Below are 22,451 nucleotides of genomic sequence, written 5' to 3'. Positions count from 1 at the left end.
TTATTATCACAATACACTGCTCTCTTAAAATGACCGAGCATATTGGGAATTACATCAATGGCTTTCCCAAAACATGCTCTGAAATGTTTCATATAAAACAATTTTTATCTCTAAAAGGAAGCAAAACGAGAAAAATTATATTAAATCTTTATTGTTTGAAATATCTCAAAGAATAACCCCCTGAAATTAATGGCATTACTTACTGTTCACTCTGTATGTAGCTAAGAGAAAAACAAAAATGTCGGCGAATCACACTAAAAGGAACCATATTCAGAAGCTTTAAGTTAAATATTTTTACATTTTGAATACTGATATATTAAATATTGTACAGTATATATTTTGGAAAAAAAAAAAAAAAAAAAAAAGACACAAATGAAAATAAAAGTACTGTATATTTTGTTTTATCATTTTAACCTCGATCTCATCAATTAATATGCGTTTAGAAATTGTTTACACTCCCTGTTCCTCCTTTTCTCGTGCATGTACCAATCAAACATATATTATTTTTGCACCAGAGTAGATTCAGAGTCTAACAATTAAAGAATGGATATTCTTTTGTCATGCGATAGTTTGTATATCCCTTAGAGAGTAACGATAAAAATTAATGTTTTTGTAAGCAACATATTCCAATGCAAACAATGGGTTCTATTGTATAGTTAGGTACTGTACTGCTATTTAAATACATTTAATTTATTATTAACTGTGCATCTAAAGAATCAACTGAAAACAATGTTGTAATAAAATGTGTATGAAGGTGAATTCTTCATTCTTGTCTGTTCATTTTAGTTTGCTTTTGTTTCATTTCGTAGGCATACAGCTTTGTTTTATTTTTCTTGCATACTTATAGATCTGTCATTAATGTAAGGACAGACACAAACAATAGGCCTATAATAAACATTACATTGAGATAAATATAGCAATTAAAAGATCTCACAAAATCAAACATTTTAAGTTCTCTTTTCTTACATCAGACTCAGTGTAAAATAAATGTATGTCATTAAGCTTAGATTTCTAAGTTACATATTTTTAAATTGATTACATAAATATCTGTATATTTTGCCAATTTTGGCTACATATTTATATTTCTCACTTTCATATTACATAAAATCTAAGTTCTATAAGTAAACAAACGAGAAATCAAGTAAAAAATTAAGTATCAACTAGTAATACATTATATGCTAAGTAACTACATTATAATATTCTAAGTAACTAGTATCTTATTTAATAAGCAAGTGACATGTTACCATAGATTAAGACGATTGTAAAATCACTATTAGATTAATGTACACTGATGATGCCATGAATGATTGTATTCCAACGGCTAATAATCTACCTACCTACCTACCTACCTATAGCTGAGGAGGTGAGATCTGGCATGTGAGCTTTGCGAGAGGGGAAAGAATGAGCAGTAAGAGAGTTTGTTTCATGATGGTTAATATTATACGAATCTACCGACACGAAGTTCATCTCAGACTAAAACCTACCTTCCCCCTCCATACCCATTGGTGATATAGCCACGGCACATGATAAGGTCACAGGACAGGTCTTGCCTCATCTGTCTGTCTGTCAGTCAATGTTATTGGAATTGGTGATAGCGAAATCATATTTGGCAAGATTGGCCTAGGTTTCGTCATGTGATTACCCGACATTCATCTTACAGCTGAAAAACCTCGGAAAAAACCCAAACCAGGTAATCAGCCCATGCAGGAATCGAACCAGGGTTTAAGCCATAGTCGCATTTATCACATTTCGCTACTCGACTTCTAAAAATGCAAAAATTTTCAATGTAAATGTGCAAAAATGCGACAACCACATTGGACTTCAGAAACGAAGATGGTAATGGAGAAATGAAATCAGAGATGTGTTTGAACTAACGAGAATTTGAATGAAATGGTAATGGCATGGGCAATGTTCAAAAAGGTTGAGCAATAGATGTTCAGGAATTGATTTCAAAGAGTTGGTGAAATTCATGTAAGTTAAGTGAACAATTTCTTCTAACTAAGTTATATAATTCCATCGCATACTGTAAATTATGAGCGAGGATTTAGTTGCATGAATCTTGTAAAAACTCGAATTAGAAACCGCCTTTCAGTAAAAATAGTTACCGGCACCACTCTGCTAACAATAAATCTTGGAGGGCCTACTAGTAAAGAATTTCAATAACATTAGGAGTAATCAGGATCCGTCTGTGCTTATCTGTTTAACAAATATTGGTTGTTATAATACTTGTCACATTAGTTTATTCAGTTTTTAACGTTTTCGACTTAAATAAGTCATCTTCAGAAAAGTTACATGAATGAAATTGGTACATGTGTATATAGTACAAAATAGATGAATCAGTTGAAATTATAAGTCTCTATGGTGATACATATTGAACATAAATTGATTAAAATATTAAAACAAGAGCTATATGAGCCATGGTCAAAGGTTATTAAAATACAAAAATATTAAAACATGTGCAATATTGTTACAATTACTATATGTTGGACCATCTGTGGTAGTGTCCAATGCTGACTAGAATGAAGGTGATTCAATATTGTATGTACTGTCCGTAACTCAGGAGAAGACGAGCGGAAAGAATGTGACCTTCTTGACTATCGCTGTTGATTATTATAAACATCGCTCAGATAAGCATCCCAGTATCCAGGTTATTACTCGTACAGGAAACATGAGTAACAATGCGTATGGAAATTAAAGCTAAGTTGAACAGAAGGAGACCTAATGTTTCCGCTTACTGCAGTACAAATATTGCACGTATTGTCGTATGTTATCTGTTCACATCCCTTCCTCCTCAGTCCGCTCTCGTCTTCTCCTGAGTCACCGACAGTACTGTGATGGCATCTCTGTAGTCGCAGGTGGTGGATAGACAACTGAATAAACTAATGTGACAAGTATTATAACAACCAATATTTGTTAAACAGATAGGCACAGACGGATCCTGATTACTCCTAATGTTATTGTATTAGTTTATCGGTCCTCACTATGCCTTTTAAAAAGAATTTCAATGTTTAAAGTGCACATAAAATAACATATTTTAATGTGATGTAAATTCAGCAGTAATTGATTCTAAACATACCTACATCTAATGATTTACTTACATAAGTATATCTAGAGTGTGATAAGATGGATTGAAAGTAATACAACTCCAAGAAACATCCATTATGAATCTTGCGTACACTACTTTTAACATGAATTTAATTAATTGATTAACAAGCCGGACAAATCTTACATAATTAACACGAGTAAGTCCACTAGTTAATCAATTAATTCCAAGAAACAAATTACATAACTTTTGTTTCTGCATACTTTATTAATTTCTACACAATTATTTATAATATTGCACAAGCATTCCGCAATTAGCACAAATATAATTTTTCATTTGTGCATTTTTGCGACAATTATTTATTTTCTAGCTTAAACCCTGAATCGAGCCCACACCTGAGCATAGCTTCAGATCAGCAGGAAAAGACACTACCACCTGAGCTATGTCTGCGGCCTAATTAAGTAAACTAATTAATTACGTAGTTTGTGACACTTACTTGTCAAATCATCGATATCCTGTTCCTGCAGCGTGGAAGCTTCTTCTGGCTGAATACTGATACGACGCCCACTTCCCAAAGAGAAGTCTGACCCTGCTCGAATTCGGCCCCTGTAGCCATCTTCCTGAAGACTGTATTTGCGGCGGTGGTAGTGATGTCGACTGTGTTTTCTCTTCGGCTTCTTCTTATCATCAGATTCCTTTGTCAGAGGATCTTCTATAATAGAATCCTTTCTTTCTGCCTCTTCAATGGCTGCTTCAGTTGCATCCTCCTCTGGAGTTCCTTCCGTTAATGGTTTTGGCACATCACCTGCAACAAATCGACATTAACTGAGAACTGAATGTGGTAAAACGACGAAAGTGCAAAAATTCCAGTTTCTGCCTCTTTACATCAAATGATAGTATGTGCTATCATAGCACTGCTATGCTTTATAACCTGATGAATATAAAAATGCAAGAGCAATTTGGTTTAGTTCTGATGTTTGTCCAAAGGTATGGTAGTCGTGAAGTAACCTGAGGACCCCTGAAAGTGCCTCTATAATAGGAATGATGCCAGTTTAGCTGAAATTGACAGCTGGCTTGTTTTATCTAAGTGTGTTGTTAGCGACTGGTTTTAAAAAGACTGTTAATTTTTTACTAATACATTTACCGCTAGCTCCCACATGTTAAAAAATTTGTATAAATCTTTATTTGGTGAATAGAATAGAATGGAATGCGACCCCGAAGAGGAAGTGGAAGCGGTAGACAAATCTTTCTCGCAACGAACACCTTGCCGCGGTGCCCGTGATTTGTAGATTCATTAATGTTTCCAGTAGTCAAATTACTGATGCCACTTCCGATTTAAATCGTGTGGAAAATGTAATTCAGGGGCGGCTTTATAGGTAGTGCCGTTGTGCCATGGCACTACCAGAATACAGAAGGAAAAGGAGAATTCATATTTTCCGCTCAAAACCTGAGAGAAACAAGTTACGCTTATACAAACTCTACCGTCCATATTATCTTTTCAGGGAAACACGTTGTAACCAGTGTTTGGAGGATGGATCTGTGCCAGGCACTACATCCCATAAGAAATATAATGGGATGCGCGCGCAATCTTCATGTTCGCTCATCCTTTTCAGCATCTAAAGCATGATCTAAAATGTGCCAGGCACAAATTGCCGCTGGCTTTTGCAATGCTTGTAAAACTGTATACATCCCCATTTTCTACGCCGATCCCTTACTCGCGCTCTGTCTGTCCTTCCGCTTTGTCGGAACAAGTTTCGTAGAGCGAAGACTGCAACAATAAGATAATAAAATCTCTCCCGGTTTCTTGAAAACTTGCTTGAGAAAGTTTTCACTTTATTATTTCTACAACAGTACCAATTGTAGTGTGAACGTGTTAAGTCGTGAGGTTGTCATCGTAATAGTGATCGTGTTATCGTGTTGTGTAATGTGAAAAAATGAACTCGGTTGGCGCTTTATTGAAATCTCTGTTTTCAACATTAACATATGAAAACAAACTTCGTGTTAAAGAATTAGGCAGACATATACCGCACTTAAATATTCATCAAAAGCAGCAAAGTGCTAAAGTTAATAGATCTCGCAAATTCAACCCAGATATTTATTTAAAAATAACTGGTTGTGTGGATGTGATGTGAAAAATGCGTTCTTCTGTTTCCCGTGTGTTCTGTTCCGAGGTGAACTTAGCTGGTCAAAAGTGGGTGTGACAGATTTAGTACATTTACGGGGTAAAATAAAAACACATCATAAGTCAAAGGTTAATATGAATAACGTCTTCAGTTTGTCTATGCTGGGTAAAGTGAACATTGAAAATCAGTTAAATTCACACTACAGACTCGCGATTGCAAAACACAATGAGCAAGTTGATAAAAACAGATATGTGTTAAATTTAATAATAAATTGCATACGATTTTGTGGGGCACTAGATTTAGCACTAACAGGGCACGATGAATCTGAGGAGTTTTGTTTGCAAAATAGACAACTTCAACAAAAAATGATGGATTTATTTTCAAGTCAGAAGAATCTGCGAATGGGTTTTATCTATCGCGCATATTAACCTGGTCAACAAAAGTGCTCAAGTTGTATAAATTTTGGTGAATAATAATAATAATTATTATTATTATTATTATTATTATTATTATTATTATTATTATTATTATTAGAGACGAGAATTTCATGCACTATAAAATCCCAAAATATGCATGCATTCATGCACTATCAAACAATGAAATATGCATGATCAAGCGAAAAATACATTAAAATATGCACTTTTATTTTTGTTTCAAATGTCTTATTTCACTTCACTTTTTTTGCACAGTTAAAAACCTAACAACATTTTTAAATTGGTTTCTGTGAGGTTCCTGCACTTGTCAGTCAATATGTTTTTGTAGGCAGAGAATGACCTCTCTATATTGCAAGAAGTTACGGGTTTAAACTTGAATGAACATATTTGTGACAATGTCAGGTCAAATCCTTCATTCAAGTTTTCGCCACAAATAACCTTCTTCACTGAACAAAAGAATCGGCAGTCCAGGTTAGCATTTATGACCCTGTCCAATTTCTTTTCGCCGCTACATCCACTTTCCCACGGGCATAAGTGAGGGATCTATGAAATTCTTTGCAGATTCTTTCTTTTGTTCCATTCTTACAATATGTGAAACAGATGCGACATGCTGGTCAACTTGAAATTTTTTAGTACATTTCATCTGAAATTATAATAGACCTTACGGTTACCTAGATACAATTTAAAAATGGACATCGTAATTTAATAATTATTTTAAACAAGTTTTGTGATTTTTTTTTACAAAGAACAATTGTCATATAAAATGTTCGGAAACAGAACAGCATTGCTTAACTCTTTACTCCAAAAGTCGCAAAATACGACATCCTCATCTGATCTAATAAAATCTTTTCCTTTACAGTAATCCACTGTGCAAAGAGTACACTTTTGGAATCTTTAAATTGGAAACATATTAGAACCACATTAACACGCGCAAACAGAATAAACAAGCACATTAACAACTTACGATATTCACACACAGTAAACACAGTTTAACGATGATTCCAATTTTAGAAGAATCTAAATTGCTAATAGTACTAGAAAAGGAAGAGAATTTACAACCTCCCTGAAAGAGGATGCTTTTGACCTAAATTATTTGTCGGCAATTTCCTTGAACCCTCTATATTTCCTCTCCACTTACTATTCTCAAAATATCCAACGTAATAAATTAATTTATGACATGTAGTGTATAGAGGGTCGTCGGTAAAGTGTTGTAAAAGTGGACTTCCGTCCAGGGAAAGGTCCTCTAACACCTTATTGTGAAAATTTTAACATTTTATTTAATTTTTCTGTTATTTAGTTTTTTTTTCTTTTTATTCTTCAATCCTGATTCCTGAAGCTAAAATATGGGATATAAAATCGAGAAACTGAGGTGTCCACACAAAACCATTAAAACATGCATTTAAACTGAATGTAATGTATATTATATGCATTGTTAAGCTAAAAATTACATAAATATGCATTATGCATGTTTTTATCCCTAAAAAGTCGAAAACATGCAAATATGCACGGGAAAAGTACACATATTTGGAACCAGAAAGTAATGAAATGGATAAGTACTAAGTTTGAGCTATGTCCTATGTTCCTATAAAACATGCATTTGCTTGGAATTCTCGTCTCTAATTATTATTATTATTATTATTATTATTATTATTATTATTATTATTATTATTATTATTATCATCATCATCATTATCATTATTATTATTATTATTATTATTATTATTATTTCTTGTCTTTGGCCATAGGCGGATCCAGGGAGGAAATAGTAGGAAAAAGAATTACCCTCCCCCTTAGGGTATCCTGGATCTACCACTGATTTTGGCACTAGGCATTAAATATGTATGAGCCGCCACTGATGTAATTATTCATTAAGTGCAAGACAGAAAACAATTTTTTACTTTTTTAATAAAGGTGCACTTTAATTGATAAGACAGTGTATTTGCTCTGATATTTTCTGAAAAGAAAGAAAATAAAATAACCTTTTATTCGCACAATAACATTATTTAATCCTTAAATTTCTTCAACGAATGTTTATGCCATTCCATATATTTGCGTAAAATTTAAAAAACATCCAAAAATGACCTACTCTTCCTAATATATGGTCCCGCTATTTTTATGCGGTCCCTTGAAGAGCGTCTTACAGAGATTTCACTATAGTGGCCATTGAGAAAATCAACTGCAATATCGATGTGAATTATTAACCATTCGACACTCTATTTCACCTAATATTCATAGTAAAAATAGATGCCTCTATGCCAAATGTTGCCACCTCACGGACATTTTTCGTAGTGAAGCATTTAAAAGCAATGACACAGTGATATGCTGAATATTTAAATATCTTCGGCTTTAATGTGTTAATATCAGTCTACAACAATTAATTTACAGAATAAATTCATTTACCGAAGTAGCCATATTTTATGAATGAAAATCTGCAATTCAAACTATTATGTCATTAACATCACGGTAAATGATAATAATAATAATAATAATAATAATAATAATAATAATAATAATAATAATAATACTTACTTACTTACTGGCTTTTAAGGAACCCGGAGGTTCATTGCCACCCTCACATAAGCCCGCCATTGGTCCCTATTCTGAGCAAGATTAATCCATTCTCTATCATCATATCCCACCTCCCTCAAATCCATTTTAATATTAACTTCCCGTCTACGTCTCGGCCTCCCTAAAGGTCTTTTTCCCTCCGGCCTCCCAACTAACACTCTATATGCATTTCTGGATTCGCCCATACGTGCTACATGCCCTGCCCATCTCAAACGTCTGGATTTAATGTTACTAATTATGTCAGGTAAAGAATACAATGCGTGCAATTCTGTGTTGTGTAACTTTCTCCATTCTCCTGTAACTTCATTCCTCTTAGCCCCAAATATTTTCCTAAGCACCTTATTCTCAAACACCCTTAACCTATGTTCCTCTCTCAAAGTGAGAGTCCAAGTTTCACAACCATAAAGAACAACCGGTAATATAACTGTTTTATAAATTCTAACTTTCCGATTTTTTGACAGCAGACTGGATGATAAAAGCTGCTCAACCGAGTAATAACAGGCATTTCCCATATTTATTCTGTGTTTAATTTCCTCCCGAGTATCATTTATATTGTTACTGTTGCTCCAAGATATTTGAACTTCTCCACCTCTTCAAAAGATAAATTTCCAATTTTTATATTTCCATTTCGTACAATAATAATAATAATAATAATAATAATAATAATAATAATAATAATAATAATAAGAAGAAGAAGAAGAAGAAGAAGAAGATAAGTTAGTAAAAATAAATCTTGGTGCGAAATTTAATAAAAAAATATTCCTAATTCTTCAAGAAGAATAGCAGTGGCTATCTTCAGAGTAGTAACTGGACATGATTGCTTGGCAGTGCATCTCTTCAGAAGTGGAATTTATACATCGCCAAAAATGTGTTCTCTGCAGAGAAGATTCAACTATGAGCTTGGAGCACATACTATACTATAAATTATCAACATTTTAGATGAAAGTGTTAATAATATCACAGATTTACACTGGTATATTAGAAAACAAATGGAGAAAACCCAATGTTCTGAGCATTTGATTAGTAACTAATTGAATTAATTTTTCACCCAGAAGATATTGCTGTTAGGAATTAGTAAAGAACTCACCTATCTGAAACTGGACTCTTCTCGATATATCTGACGGGGACCCACACACAGGACTCTCACTGCAAGTGGCGGCTCTCTCGGACACTTGGGGCTCTGATTCGCTACTGAGGACTGGCTCCTCTCTCTCGTCTTCTTCAGGAGTTACAGTTCCAGAAAGTACTGTTCTGCTGTTTGTAACAAAGGATTAACATAATTATTATTACTATTATCATTAACATTGCCGTAAAGGATTGGCATAATGAATAAATGCAAAACCAGGACAATGATCGACACATCGATTCGACAACAGAAAACATGAATTTCTAAGAAACTTATACTGTACTTAATGTGGAAATAAATGTAATTTATAATTTATTTACTACAGACACTACATCAGTATCACTTTTACTTTTATTTTAGTGGCAGATCATTCAAGTCAGTGTACCATCATGACAGAACCATTCACATTGCTCAGAACTGTGAAGGGGAGGAAGTGAGGAAGGAACTTTGTATATTTCTGAATGACCTTGTGAAATTCATTGCAATTTATATTTTTCATGTCTGCCGAGTTAACTCTGTGATAGTGTGTCTGCCTCTAGACTACCCGGCTCGGCTTCGATTCCTGGTGGGGTCGGAGATTTTCGTGTAATTGTATTTATTTATTCCCTGTACAATCTACGAGGCGTATTCTTAAAGTAAGTTCCGTTTTCAATTATAGCTGTCGCATCGTTGCAATTGTTATTTTGCGCATGCGTGTTCTCTTCTTCAGTCCTCAGGCAAATATTTAGCTTGAAGAAAAAAATCCCAAAACTAAATCTACAGTTCAAGAAAACAAACCTGAGACAAACATATGAAACGAAATATTTAGGGACAATTTTTGATTCAAAATTATCTTGGAGAAATCATATTGAAGCAGTAGTAAACAAATCAACAAAAATACTTCCAATTTTAAAGAGATTAGCTGGAGCAAAGTGGAGCAGTAATCGGCAGACTTTGAACATCACGTACAAAACATTCATCAAGCCAATACTTCTCTAAAATGCGGAGGTATTAATTACAGCAAATAATTTCAACCTGAATCGACTAGAAGTATGCCAAAATCAGGCCCTGCGACTAATAACTGGTGCAGCAAAATCAACCCCAATCAAGGCAATGCAAGCCCTAACCCAGAACCCTCCAATATAGCTCACTCTAGAGGAGCAGGCACTAACACACCATGAAAAAATGCTATGGTTAACAACAAAATGGGAAAAAAGACTGTTACAACCAACCAAGTTGAAAACACAAGTTTCCTGTCCAAAGTCACGGAAATAAAAACAGAATTGAATCTCCCTAAATCTAAAGAAAACATTTTAAGCAGAGAAAACCCTCTAACCTTCGAACCAATTAACATTCAACTAGATTTAGAAGAACTAGTTACAAAATCTGAAACTTCCAAACCTGAACTAAAAGCGTTAGCATTAGAAGCTGTGAACAATAGATACCCACCAGAAGAATGGTTACATATCTACACAGATGGGTCTACTATCGATAACAACTCAGGATCAGGAATTACGTGTGCGTTATTCTCATTTTATCAACCAGCAGGATATCATACAACAAATTTTGATGCGGAAATAATGGCTATCCATATCTCACTCCAACACCTACTATACAGAATAGATAAATTTCAAAATGCTGTCATTCTCTCTGATTCTAAAGCAGCATTATATGCAATAAATTCATATAAAATGATGTCAATCCAAATTAAAGAATGTCACGAAATGATCCAACAACTTCAAAAACTACAGAAAAGAATTCAATTGCAATGGATACCTGCACATTGCGGAATTGCTGGAAATGAAACTGCTGACTTTCTTGCCAAAAAAGGATCCAATTTAATTCAGAATACAAATACAAGCCTACCTTTTACATCCATCAAAAGACTAATTAAAAATAAATATAAAATCAAGCAAAACCAAGCACTATGTACCAAAGCCAAAGATAAAAAATGGAGCATTTTAATAAAAAAACCAGAAATTATTCCAGAAATCCCACGTAAATCTGCAGTAGCAAAATTCAGACTGCTTACAGAACACGATTATTTGGCCAAACACTTGAATAAAATAGGAATTTACACAAATCCAAATTGCCCTCTATGCAACAAAGAAGATGAAATGACTGAAGATCATCTACAAACCTGTGAAGTTCTACCTGATGGATCCACCACAGAGAAATATTGGAGAGCAAGAACGCTAATGGCTTCGTTGCCAAAGCCCGGCATTAGATAACAACAACAACAACAACAACATGTTTAAAGTGATAGAGCACCCCGCTGATTGTGAGATGCGGTCTGTTTTCCATTTCTTGAATGCAAGAAACATCAAACCAGCTGACATTCATCGTCAACTTTGTGAGGTGTATGGTGATGATGCAATTAGTGATAGAATGATCGGGAGATGGGTTAGAAAGTTCAACGAGGGCCGCATCTCTGTGCATGACGAGCAGCGTACCAGTCGGCCATCTTTGATCAATGACGATTTGGTGTGTGCTGTCGATGAAAAAATTTATGAGGACAGGAGGTTCACAATTTCTTCGCTTTCCTTGAATTTTCCACAAATGAAGTGAAAACAGCAGTGCGGGAGTGGTTCGCATTGCAGGTGGGCGAATTCTACAATGAGGGGATAGAAAGACTTGTGCCACGACTCGATAAATGCCTCAATAATGGTGGAGATTATGTTGAGAATAATTGAAGTGTGGGGAATACAATGCAACAAAAATGGTTTGTAAATATCTTCCCGTTTACTTTCTACACTCTTTTGGAACTTACTTTAAGAACACGCCTTGTATTACAGATTATAGGTTCTTCATTAAATACAAACACAAGATACAAACGCAAAATACAAACACACACACACACAAAATAAGATTTCTAGTACCGGTATAAATTTAATTTTAACACTCTTAAGTTTCCAAAGAATAGTAAAAGTACCAAAAGACACAATAAATAACAAGATATATACTACATGTTCAATTTAAAAGACATTCAAATAAATAGACTATTTCTACCTCGGAATTCGGAGAGGTGGCAGTGCACACTTCTAAATCACTAGATTGTGCACCAATGTGCCTGAGTTAAATCTCAAATCTCTCCGCAATACACATGAAGAGAAAGCATATGTTACTGTTGATAGTGAGTAGTCCGTTGAAGGGAGTCGTTAAGCCTGGTGGCCCTCTTGGTGCTATTCGACAGGAGTAGGCTATTTGCCAACACTGAGTTTCCACTTATCGTCATCCTCATCCATTCCCTACACTACACTTATCCTATAGTCCCGTCACTCTAATTTCTGGCAGCCAATCATGTTGTAGGTCGGCTACATTTAAATGTGTGCATCTTGTGATTCGCTGATGAAGACGTTATGCACTTCCTAAGGCTCGATAAATACTTAATATAATCGCCCGCCATTTTGGCTCTTTCGCTGGCGTTCGCAGAAAGCACACGAGAACGTTATTTGCCGCTCAATTACAGTGCGTTTGATTTATTATCATAGGAGCTACGACACGATAATGTTTAACGGTGTGGCAAATAGATTCTTCGTCTGGTAGCTCGTCAACGAAAGAACAAAAATGGCGAACGATATTACCTACCTTCACTTCCTAAGACGCAAGCAAAGAGAAGGAGTCACGCTGGGAATAACAGCGTCGGAATTTTAGTACACAGCATAACTCTCCACAGACACACTTCATGCAAACCGTGGGCTGCCGCTGCCCTCACATAAGCCCGTCATCGGTCCCTATCCTGAGCAAGATTAATCCAGTCTCTATCATCATATCCCACCTCCCTCAAATCCATTTTAATATTACCCTCCCATCTACGTCTCGGCCTCCCCAAAGGTCTTTTTCCGCTCAGATCTTCCAACTAACATTCTATTATGCATTTATGGATTCGCCCATACATGCTACATGTCCTGCCCATCTCAAACATCTGGATTTAATGTTCCTAATTATGTTAGGTGAAGAATACAAAGCGCGCAGTTCTGTGTTGTGTAACTTTCTCCATTCTCCTGTCACTTCATCCCTCTTAGCCCCAAATATTTTCCTAAGAACCTTATTCTCGAACACTCTTAACATCTGTTCCTCTCTCGAAGTGAGAGTCCAAGTTTCACAACCATACAGAACCGGCAGTAATATAACTATTTTATAAATTCTAACTTTCACTTTATTTATTTATTTATTTATTTATTTTGAAAGCAGACTGAATGACAAAAGTTTTTCAACTAATAATAGTAGGCATTTCTTGTATTTATTTTACATTTAATTTCCTCTCGAGTGTCATTTATATTTATTACTGTTGCTCCAAAATATATGAATTTTTCTACTCATGTCTTTATCCTTATTCAAAGGGATTTGTATTACTACACAGATATGTATAATAGTTTGAAATCACCAAGGGGTTTTTAAGTTGCATTTTCCTACCTGGGTGAGTTGTCTTCATTGATGGTGGGATGAAGTGGCAAGGGTGGTGGACTCCATCCAGTGTCAGAGTCGGTCCCAGTCTGTGACAGTTTCCTGGGTTCATTTGTCTACAACACAACAATGGATCCTATAGACTGCTGCTCAGTACAGTGGTGTTTAACATGTAATTGTGTTCATGTCACAGAATCTTAATGCTTAAGTTTCATACTTCTAAGCAGCATAGAGTTGCCAAGTCTTAAGTTTTTCAAGTAAGCTTTACGTTTTTTTCGTTATATTTTACGGCTTGCATTTTTCTTTTGCATGTAAAACTATTTCTTCCTTTTTTCTTTAATCCACTCACATTAAAGGATTGTATTTTGAAAGTCCCAGAATATTGCAATTACAATGACATTAGGTACATAGATAACACCCCTTTTTAATAGCTGTTCTGTTAACTTTTTTGTAGATTTTATTCCAATATGCTGCAATATCTTGAAAAACACTATAATTTTATGGAAAATAATAAGTATTGCAAGTTATATCGATTTTCATCGAGTCAAAAATTAGATTAATCCAGTGCTTTTTTTTTTTTGGCAGAATGCGCCAGGATGGCATCTTTTGTTGTATTTTTCATCATGGAACCAAGAAATGTGTTAATAATTATGTTTTTAAAATTAATTTCGCTTAGGCTTTGAAAGTCTTAAAGTTGGACGAAAAAGAGGTTAAAAACGTGTACTGGATACTAATCATCTCCCTGTTCGCTATAATATATTCTATACAGAGATCCACCATCTTTTCCTCCAGAAGAAAAGCATTGGATTATTCCATCCTTGAAAATGAAGTTTATATATTCAGACTGCAAAAATTTGTAAACCTTGATTAACTGTGTGAGGAATTTTGTGACAGTATAGTTGTTTTATTAGAACGTAATCTTTAGCAAGGAAGTGATGTTGGTAAGAGATTTTACTTTTTTCTAAAGTTTGTAAAGAAAGCGTTTCAATCATAAATAAAGTTATAATTAAGGTTCCTATTAGCGGGTAGTAAGAATAAAGCTTAAGTACTTTCTCAAGGTTTATACTTTTGAGTATGAGCACTTCCTGTGATTATATACTCGTAACCACTAGAACATACTCATATTCGTAAAAATAAAGACATTCGACCTAACCCGAATATATACTCATCTCTACAGCCTTCTTGATCGTTTAAAAGTTAGTATGTATTCGTGTTACCAATCCTCTTTGACCACATTGCACCGTGATGCGTGGTGATGCTCAGTTTTTTTTTATAGACTTCACATGCTATCCGCATGCTGTAGTGGTTTGTGGTTTGGTTTTTATAACTAACTAACTAACTAACTAACTAACTAACTAACTAACTAAATAAATAAATAAACAAATAAATAAGTAAATAAATAAACAAACAAATAAGTAAATAAACAAATAAGTAAATAAACAAATAAATAAATAAACAAATAAGTAAATAAATAAACAAATAAATAAGTAAATAAATAAACAAACATATAAGTAAATAAATAAATAAATAAATAAGTAAATAAATAAATAAACAAATAAGTAAATAAATAAACAAATAAATAAATAAACAAACAAATAAGTAAGTAAATAAATAAACAAATTAATTAAATTAAATAAAAATAAATAAGTAAATAAATGAATAAATAAATAAACATGAAAGAGAGAGAGAATAAGATAAGTGACGTTAATAAACAGGAAACAAGAAAATAGCACTGGGAAATCGTAATTACAGGATGTTGGATAGAGATTACAATCCATTTCTAGAATTCCAGTTATGCTAATTCTATTTTATTTATTTTTTTTTTCATTGGGTTATTTTACGACGCTGTATCAACACCTATGTTATTTAGCGTCTGAATGATATGAAGGTGATAATACCGGTGAAATGAGTCCGGGGTCCAGCACCGAAAGTTACCCAGCATTTGCTCGTATTGGGTTGAGGGAAAAACCCCGGAAAAAACGTCAACCAGGTAACTTGCCCCGACCGGGATTCGAACCCGGGCCACCTGGTTTCGCAGCCAGACGCGCTGACCGTTACTCCACATGTGTGGACTCTATTTTTTTATTATAGAGAGTTTTATATATATATATATATATATATATATATATAATTTAAAGTTACAAGTAATTGCATTTTGCAATTCAAATTTTACAAAATAAACTGTAATTGTTAATTATATTTAACAATACAATCTAACCTTATAATTTGATAGCCATTCATATTTTTATAGGTTATGTTTTTTTATGAATAACAAATACGTGTTTAACCTTTTTTCACATTCACTTTTGTGAAGCGTTAAAGACTTCTGAAGTTCACGTCTTTTTCTATATTTTTCCGTGAGGTACTACATCGTTCATAAATTCTGCCATTTTTTTTATTTAACTTTAAACTGAACACAAATCAACAAATATTCAGAATTGAGCCTGCTACAAACCATGCTCAGAATAACATGAGAACGAACTTATAAATGTGAGAATATACTAGCTTTTATTCTTATCAAGCATGAGTATATATTCTGTACAAGATGGACACTTGAGTTTATTCTACTATGCTTCCATGTTATGAGTAGGTACTTAAATGTTTTTATTCTTATTAAGAAGAGTATATACTAAAAAAAAGTCTAGTATATACTATATACTCATGTTTATTCTTACCAAGGAGCGTTCCAGCTTCTAATGCCTTTATAAAAAGGGTTTTTACACTAATGAAGAATAAATGGAATCATCATTGTAGAATTATTCACTAGGTTTATAACAGTAAACTTTGAACAAATTTTGGAGTGCAGGATGTTTGCAAAAGACGACGAAGAAAAATATTAATTGCAACAATTTAGAGGCACAAAGAGGAGAATTTTAAGAGACTCAAGCACCTCAGACAAAAACGAATAAAAGTTAACGAAAAGATAAATAAATATTTATAAAGGAACAAATAAATAAACGAACAAATCAAATATAGGAAACTATATCTACTTCATTTCACAAATAAAAACAAAATAAAGCAGTAAACAGATGAATAGAAAAAGAAGTGAACAAACATATAAAAGGCTATATCCAATTCAATTACCAACACTCATTTCTTTGCAGCACTTACCTCAATTGAAGTTCCTCCTTCAATACTCTCCGACTCAGACTCGCGAGGGGAAGTAACACCTCCCCTCTTCCTCATGGATCGGGAATGGAGAGATTTAAGTGGCACATGCATGTGAGGGTAGCTCTTCTTGCGATGCACTGCAAAAATAAAACATTTTCGTGTAAAGACCGACACAAATTTACTTAACACCATAAGCAAATTATTATTATGCATATATAACTATTACAGACGATGTAAAAATCATTAAAATACCAAATCTCTCCCACATTGAAGAACATGAAGTTATCTTTCGATCTCTCTCGTAATCTGTTTTCAGTTTAAAGCGATTGTATTAAAAGGATATTGTACGTAGAGTATAGAGGATCTTCTTTTTCTAAATATTTAGTTCCAGAACTTTCCCTACAAAGTTGGGACAATGTTATTTTAAAGACTAATGTTAAAAAAGTGGTTATCTTGGCCCTTTCAGATCTTTATACTCCAGAAAGATTTATTCAGTCTCCTCAGACTGCCTATTTTGGCGACGTAAATGGACCTCTCAAAATTAACTCCCCAGTTTAGACAGACAGAGACAGACAGACAGATTTATTCGTTCCATAATATTCTTACAATTGCTAGAATAAGGAACGTGACCAATTCTTACGTTTAACATATTATAAAAATGCAAACATGGTTTAGTTACTGTACAATAATGTGCTATTACATTTATGGTATAAGACGAAGATCATGGTCGTAGGAAGAAAAGTAAAGAAGGTAAACTTACGAATTATAAATGAGGCAGTAGAGCAAGTGGACAACTTCAAATACTTGGGGTGTACTATAAGCAGTAACATGAGCTGCTGCTCAAGAAGTCAAAAGGAGAATAGCAATGACAAAGGAAGCTTTTAATAGAAAAAGGAGTATCTCCTACGGAAGTGACGAAGTGAAGAGAAGCGAATAGAAGTATTTGAAATGTGGATACGGAGAAGGATGGAGCGTGTGAAGTGGACAGAGTAAGAAACGAAGCTGTGTTGGAAAAAGGGGACGAAGAAAGAATGGTGCTGAAACTGATCAGAAAGAGGAAAAGGAACTGGCTGGGGCACTTGTTGAGAAGAAATCAGATGATAGACGACATTAAGATATATGGGAAGGCAGAAAATGGGAAAGACTGGAGAATGCTGGGTTTGCAGTGAAAGACCTGCCCTTGGGCAGAACACTATGAATGAATAAATATATGGTATACAGAGGATTTTTACATTAATATTTATCATATAGAATGTATTATGGTCGCTGCCATTTACTAATGTTGAATTCATATTTACACAGTACTACGAAATGTCAAGAATTCATCTAAAGAATAGATGGTGTGAGAAATTAAGATCCCCCCCCCCCATATATTGTTCTGGTTAAGATTTTCAATGTCGTCAGGAAAACTATTATTATTTTTATTGCCATGTAATGTGGGAGCTCCAGATTTTCTAGGCGTTTGATTTAAATCTCCTGATTCATATACAGGGTGATTCAGACCACCCGTAACAGTAATTTATTTCGGAAACTAATGCATTAAAATTTTCGAGAAAAAAATATTTATTACTAAACCACATATGAACTTTTACTTGAGCTTAATTTCATCAATCAGCTCTAACAGGAAGTAGGGTCAGTGGCGTATCACTTTAAAATTTCAAATGGGAGTATGGGTCAAATAGGCTACCATTTGATAGAGCTCTTCAAAACAAACAACTTTCATAGGAAACGTTTTTATTATTTTAATTTGGCCCTAAATAATTTTATGTTTTGAGTTTCATTTTTTATATCGATAGGGAGGCTATTACAAATTTTTACTGTCATATAACGCACTCCTTTTTGGTAGCACGATAGACTTGCCGATGAAGTATGAAAGTCATTTTTTGACGTGTATTTATGCTATGAACTGTTGAATTAGTTACAAAGTTTTCACGATTACATACGAGGAAGATTATTAATGAAAAGATATACTGACAAGCCATGGGCATTATTTGTAAGTCCTACACGATTCCCTAGATTTGGCACCTACTATTATTCTAATTACTCTTTTTTGTAATAGAAATATATTGTTACTATCTGTGGAATTTCCCCAGAATATTATTCCAAAACTCATTACCGAGTGGAAATATGCAAAGTATATTGTTTTTAAGGTATTGATATTAACTATCTTTTGCATAGATGTAATAGCAAAACAAGCTGAATTTAGTTTGGGGGTAATTTCTTTAATATGATTTTTTCAATTTAACACATTATAGTAATCTATATACAATAATAATAAATTAGCAACAATAAAAGTACATAAATCGATAAATGACACGATCACTGTCACATGCTAATATACCTGACGATAAACTGAATATCAAACAACATTACGCCATGGAAAAACTCTCGTGGCACGATTCAATATAATATATTATCATAAATAATATAAAAACTGGTTATTGTGTAAAAATTGTTTACTTACAGACTCGATATAAAACTGACGTCACTTTTTGCACTTCACATAAAAGCATGAAATATTTTTGCAATCAAAGTAGAGTAAATAAACACACGCTATTTCAACATAAAGACTTTGCGGTACTGTTATTTCATCCATTACCCGTGCTTTTATTTGTTTATATTCATGCATTTTTTATAGTGCTATCGATGTTTAATGGATCAACTTAACTGTGTTTGGTACGCTACATTTGAAGAGAGTTACTCACAGGAACGGATAATCCACTTGTGGAAAACATTTAACGTCAGCTTATAAGGAAACGCACACACAATTCTGCTTTCTGAGGATGTGAATGGTTTACATTGAGCTGATCCACTTCACATTCTCGACTGAGATTTTAATAAACAACTGAGCTAGTGGTGCGCAGATATGTATCATGTAACAAGTCTCTGGTTCATTGCAAAATGGAGTGACATTCAATACCAGTCATGAATGCAAGAGAGAAACATTGACATTGGTCACATCGAAATGCATCAAATCTTCACTCCCACTGTAATATTTATTCGGGGTAAAAGTGTGTTTACGGGATCTTCGATACGGGATCTTCGATACAGAGATCAGTTAGGAAGTAATAAAATTGAAAAAAAGATGTTGGAAAATTAAAAAGTGGCTAGTTAATAAATATAGTTACCAATTGTGGTTTATTGTAAAGAAGTAACTTAAATCTTAGAAAGTGATGTAGTGAAGTTTATGAAAGATGATCTTAGTGATAGTATTTAAATTTTCTATAGCTTTTTCTGAGTAATTGATTAACTAGTGGACTTACTCGTGTTAATTATGTAAGTCTGTGCGGCTTACAGCTGTTTCGGTGCTTCATCACACCATCCTCAGAGCCTACTAGATCTCGGCGTCATCTCGTACTTCTCTGCCTGTTGTGTGGGTGCGTTTGATTGTTGAAAAGTGGAGTCAAATAGTGTGTGTGTACTGAAATTGATCTGTGTGTTGAGAATTTGATCGGGGTGTGTTTAGTGTGTTTGTATATTTCGTATTGTTCTAGTCTGTTGAGTTTTTCGTTCTTGGGTTGTATGTGTAGGATTTCCATGTCCGTATTTATGTTATTGTATGTATGGTTAGCATTGGTTATGTGATCAGTGTATGTAGATGTATTGTGTCCTCTGGTTATTGCTTTAATGTGTTCTTTGTAGCGTGGTTGGAACGATCTGCCTGTCTGTCCAATGTAGAACTTGTCGCAACTATTACATGTGAGTTTGTATACACCTGTGTGGTCGTATTTATTTGTTTGTGTTTTTTGTGTGTTGAGATGTCTTTGTAGTGTGTTTTCTATTCTGTATGCTATGTTGTATTTCTGCTTTCTGAATGAAGATGCGATCTTATGTGTGCTTTTGTTTTCATATGTTAGTGTGATGTAATTTCTTGTGTTCTTGTGTTTGTGTTGTGTTTTGCGTGTTTTTGTGTTTGCTAATTTTTTGTTTTGTCTTTCTTATGATGTTGTCTATTATGTTTGGATTGTAACCATTTTCTTGTGCTATGTATTTGATTGTGTTCACTTCTTCATTGTAGTGTTGTTGGTTCATGGGTATGTTGAGTAATCTGTGTACCATTGTCCTGAATGCAGCATGTTTGTGTTGTATGGGATGGTTAGATGTGTTGTGTATGTGTGTGGTGGTGGTGGTTGGTTTTCTGTATATTTAGAAGGAGTGTTTGTTGTCAATTTTTGTTATGGTGCTGTCTAGGAAATTTATGGAGTTGTTGTTTTCAAGTTCCAGTGTGTATTGAAGTTTTGGGTGTAATTTGTTTATGTATTGGTGTAGTTTGTGTATTTGTCTTTTGTTTCCTTTGGAAACAGCTGTAAGCCGCACAGACTTACATAATTAACACGAGTAAGTCCACTAGTTAATCAATTACTTATATTCAAGTGTTAAAAGTAGTGTACGCAAGATTCAAAATGGATTTTTTTGAGTGTTGATTGTGGTTAAGAAATGAATGATCAAACTAAAGTGACCTAGATACTCATGTCAAGATTTAATAATATTATTATAATGGCGTGTATTAGGTAGAAAAAAGATCCCAATTAGTATAACCGAGTGAAGTGTTAAAGGTTTTTTAAATAGGAATGTTAGTATAGGGATTTTAATTAGTATTGTCAGTTAAAATTTAAGAACGATATTTTGATAAAGTAATAATGATCAACAGAATAATATACTGTAGAGTAGAACGAGTTAGATGTAATGTAGAAAGACGGAATTATATATAAATTTAGTTAGCAAGATTATAATGCTGAAAGGAACTCCGTTCTCGTTCTTGTTCCCGTTTCCGTTCCCGATTTACTGTGAACCAGCCTGAAGAGTTATTAGTTTAACAGGCTGTGGGAATTGCATGCTAATTATAGGTATAATTCGATATGCCTTAATTTTCTGGGGAAATGGAACCAAAATTGGAAGCGTCTTGATTTAACAAAAGAAGGCCATTAGAATTTTATGTAAATCAAACTATCTGGAACATTTTCGGCCACTTTTCAGACAATCACGGATTTTAACAATCATAAATTTGTATATATATATATATATATATATATGATCTAGTACTTTACACTCGACAAAATATCGACAATTACTCATTAGTGGCCAATATACATGATCATGAAATTAGAAATAATGAACAAATTAATATTCCATATTGTGGATTACACAAGAGCAACACAAACTTTTTAATTATGGGGATGAAATTATATAATAAGCTCCCAAGTATATATTATAAATTACCAATCAATAGTTTCAAAACTAGATTTTACAATTGGTTATTAAATAATCCTTTTTATTCTGTTGCTGAGTTTTTCAACACAAATCTGTATGAAATTGTATTTTAATAAATAAGTTTAATTGCAATTTAGTTAGTTTTCTTTAATTTAAAAGTTTCAAATTATTTCATGTTTTCATTGTATTACTTAAATTTTACTGTTTCTGTTATTAGTGTTTTTTTAAATGTTTTTACATGTTTTTTCAATGTATTCTGACGAAGCCTAAAACTGTATGTCTAATGGCCAAATAAATTGAATTGAATTGAATTGAATATATGTAATAGAAAATTATGGTGAAACCCGTATACATAAGTTGTGGTACACCACAACTAATATAAATGTTGATGACAAATAAATATATCTATTTATTCAGGATGAACGTAAGTAATGTCATTAATTTCACGG

At 33.7% G+C, this 22,451-nt stretch overlaps 1 protein-coding gene across 9 annotated transcripts in view; it reads right to left on the bottom strand.

Annotated features, from left to right (window-relative positions):
• The window catches only part of LOC138701333 (band 3 anion transport protein-like), a 734,049-nt gene that overhangs the window by 57,364 nt on the left and 654,234 nt on the right, over positions 1–22,451 (bottom strand). For 8 of the 9 annotated variants that reach the window (XM_069828100.1, XM_069828105.1, XM_069828101.1 and 5 more), the window contains 4 exons: positions 16,792–16,928; positions 13,690–13,796; positions 9,256–9,422; positions 3,540–3,848 (listed from right to left, as the gene is read on the bottom strand). In XM_069828100.1, coding sequence (XP_069684201.1) covers positions 3,540–3,848; positions 9,256–9,422; positions 13,690–13,796; positions 16,792–16,928 — 720 coding nt within the window. The remainder of the gene's footprint in view (positions 1–3,539; positions 3,849–9,255; positions 9,423–13,689; positions 13,797–16,791; positions 16,929–22,451) is intronic. The other variant, XM_069828106.1, reaches the window with a different exon arrangement.

The sequence above is a fragment of the Periplaneta americana genome, chromosome 6, assembly GCF_040183065.1.
Source record: "Periplaneta americana isolate PAMFEO1 chromosome 6, P.americana_PAMFEO1_priV1, whole genome shotgun sequence".
NCBI lineage: Eukaryota > Metazoa > Arthropoda > Insecta > Blattodea > Blattidae > Periplaneta > Periplaneta americana.
Note: the sequence above shows the minus strand (reverse complement) of the source record. Positions and strands in the feature narration are given on the sequence as shown.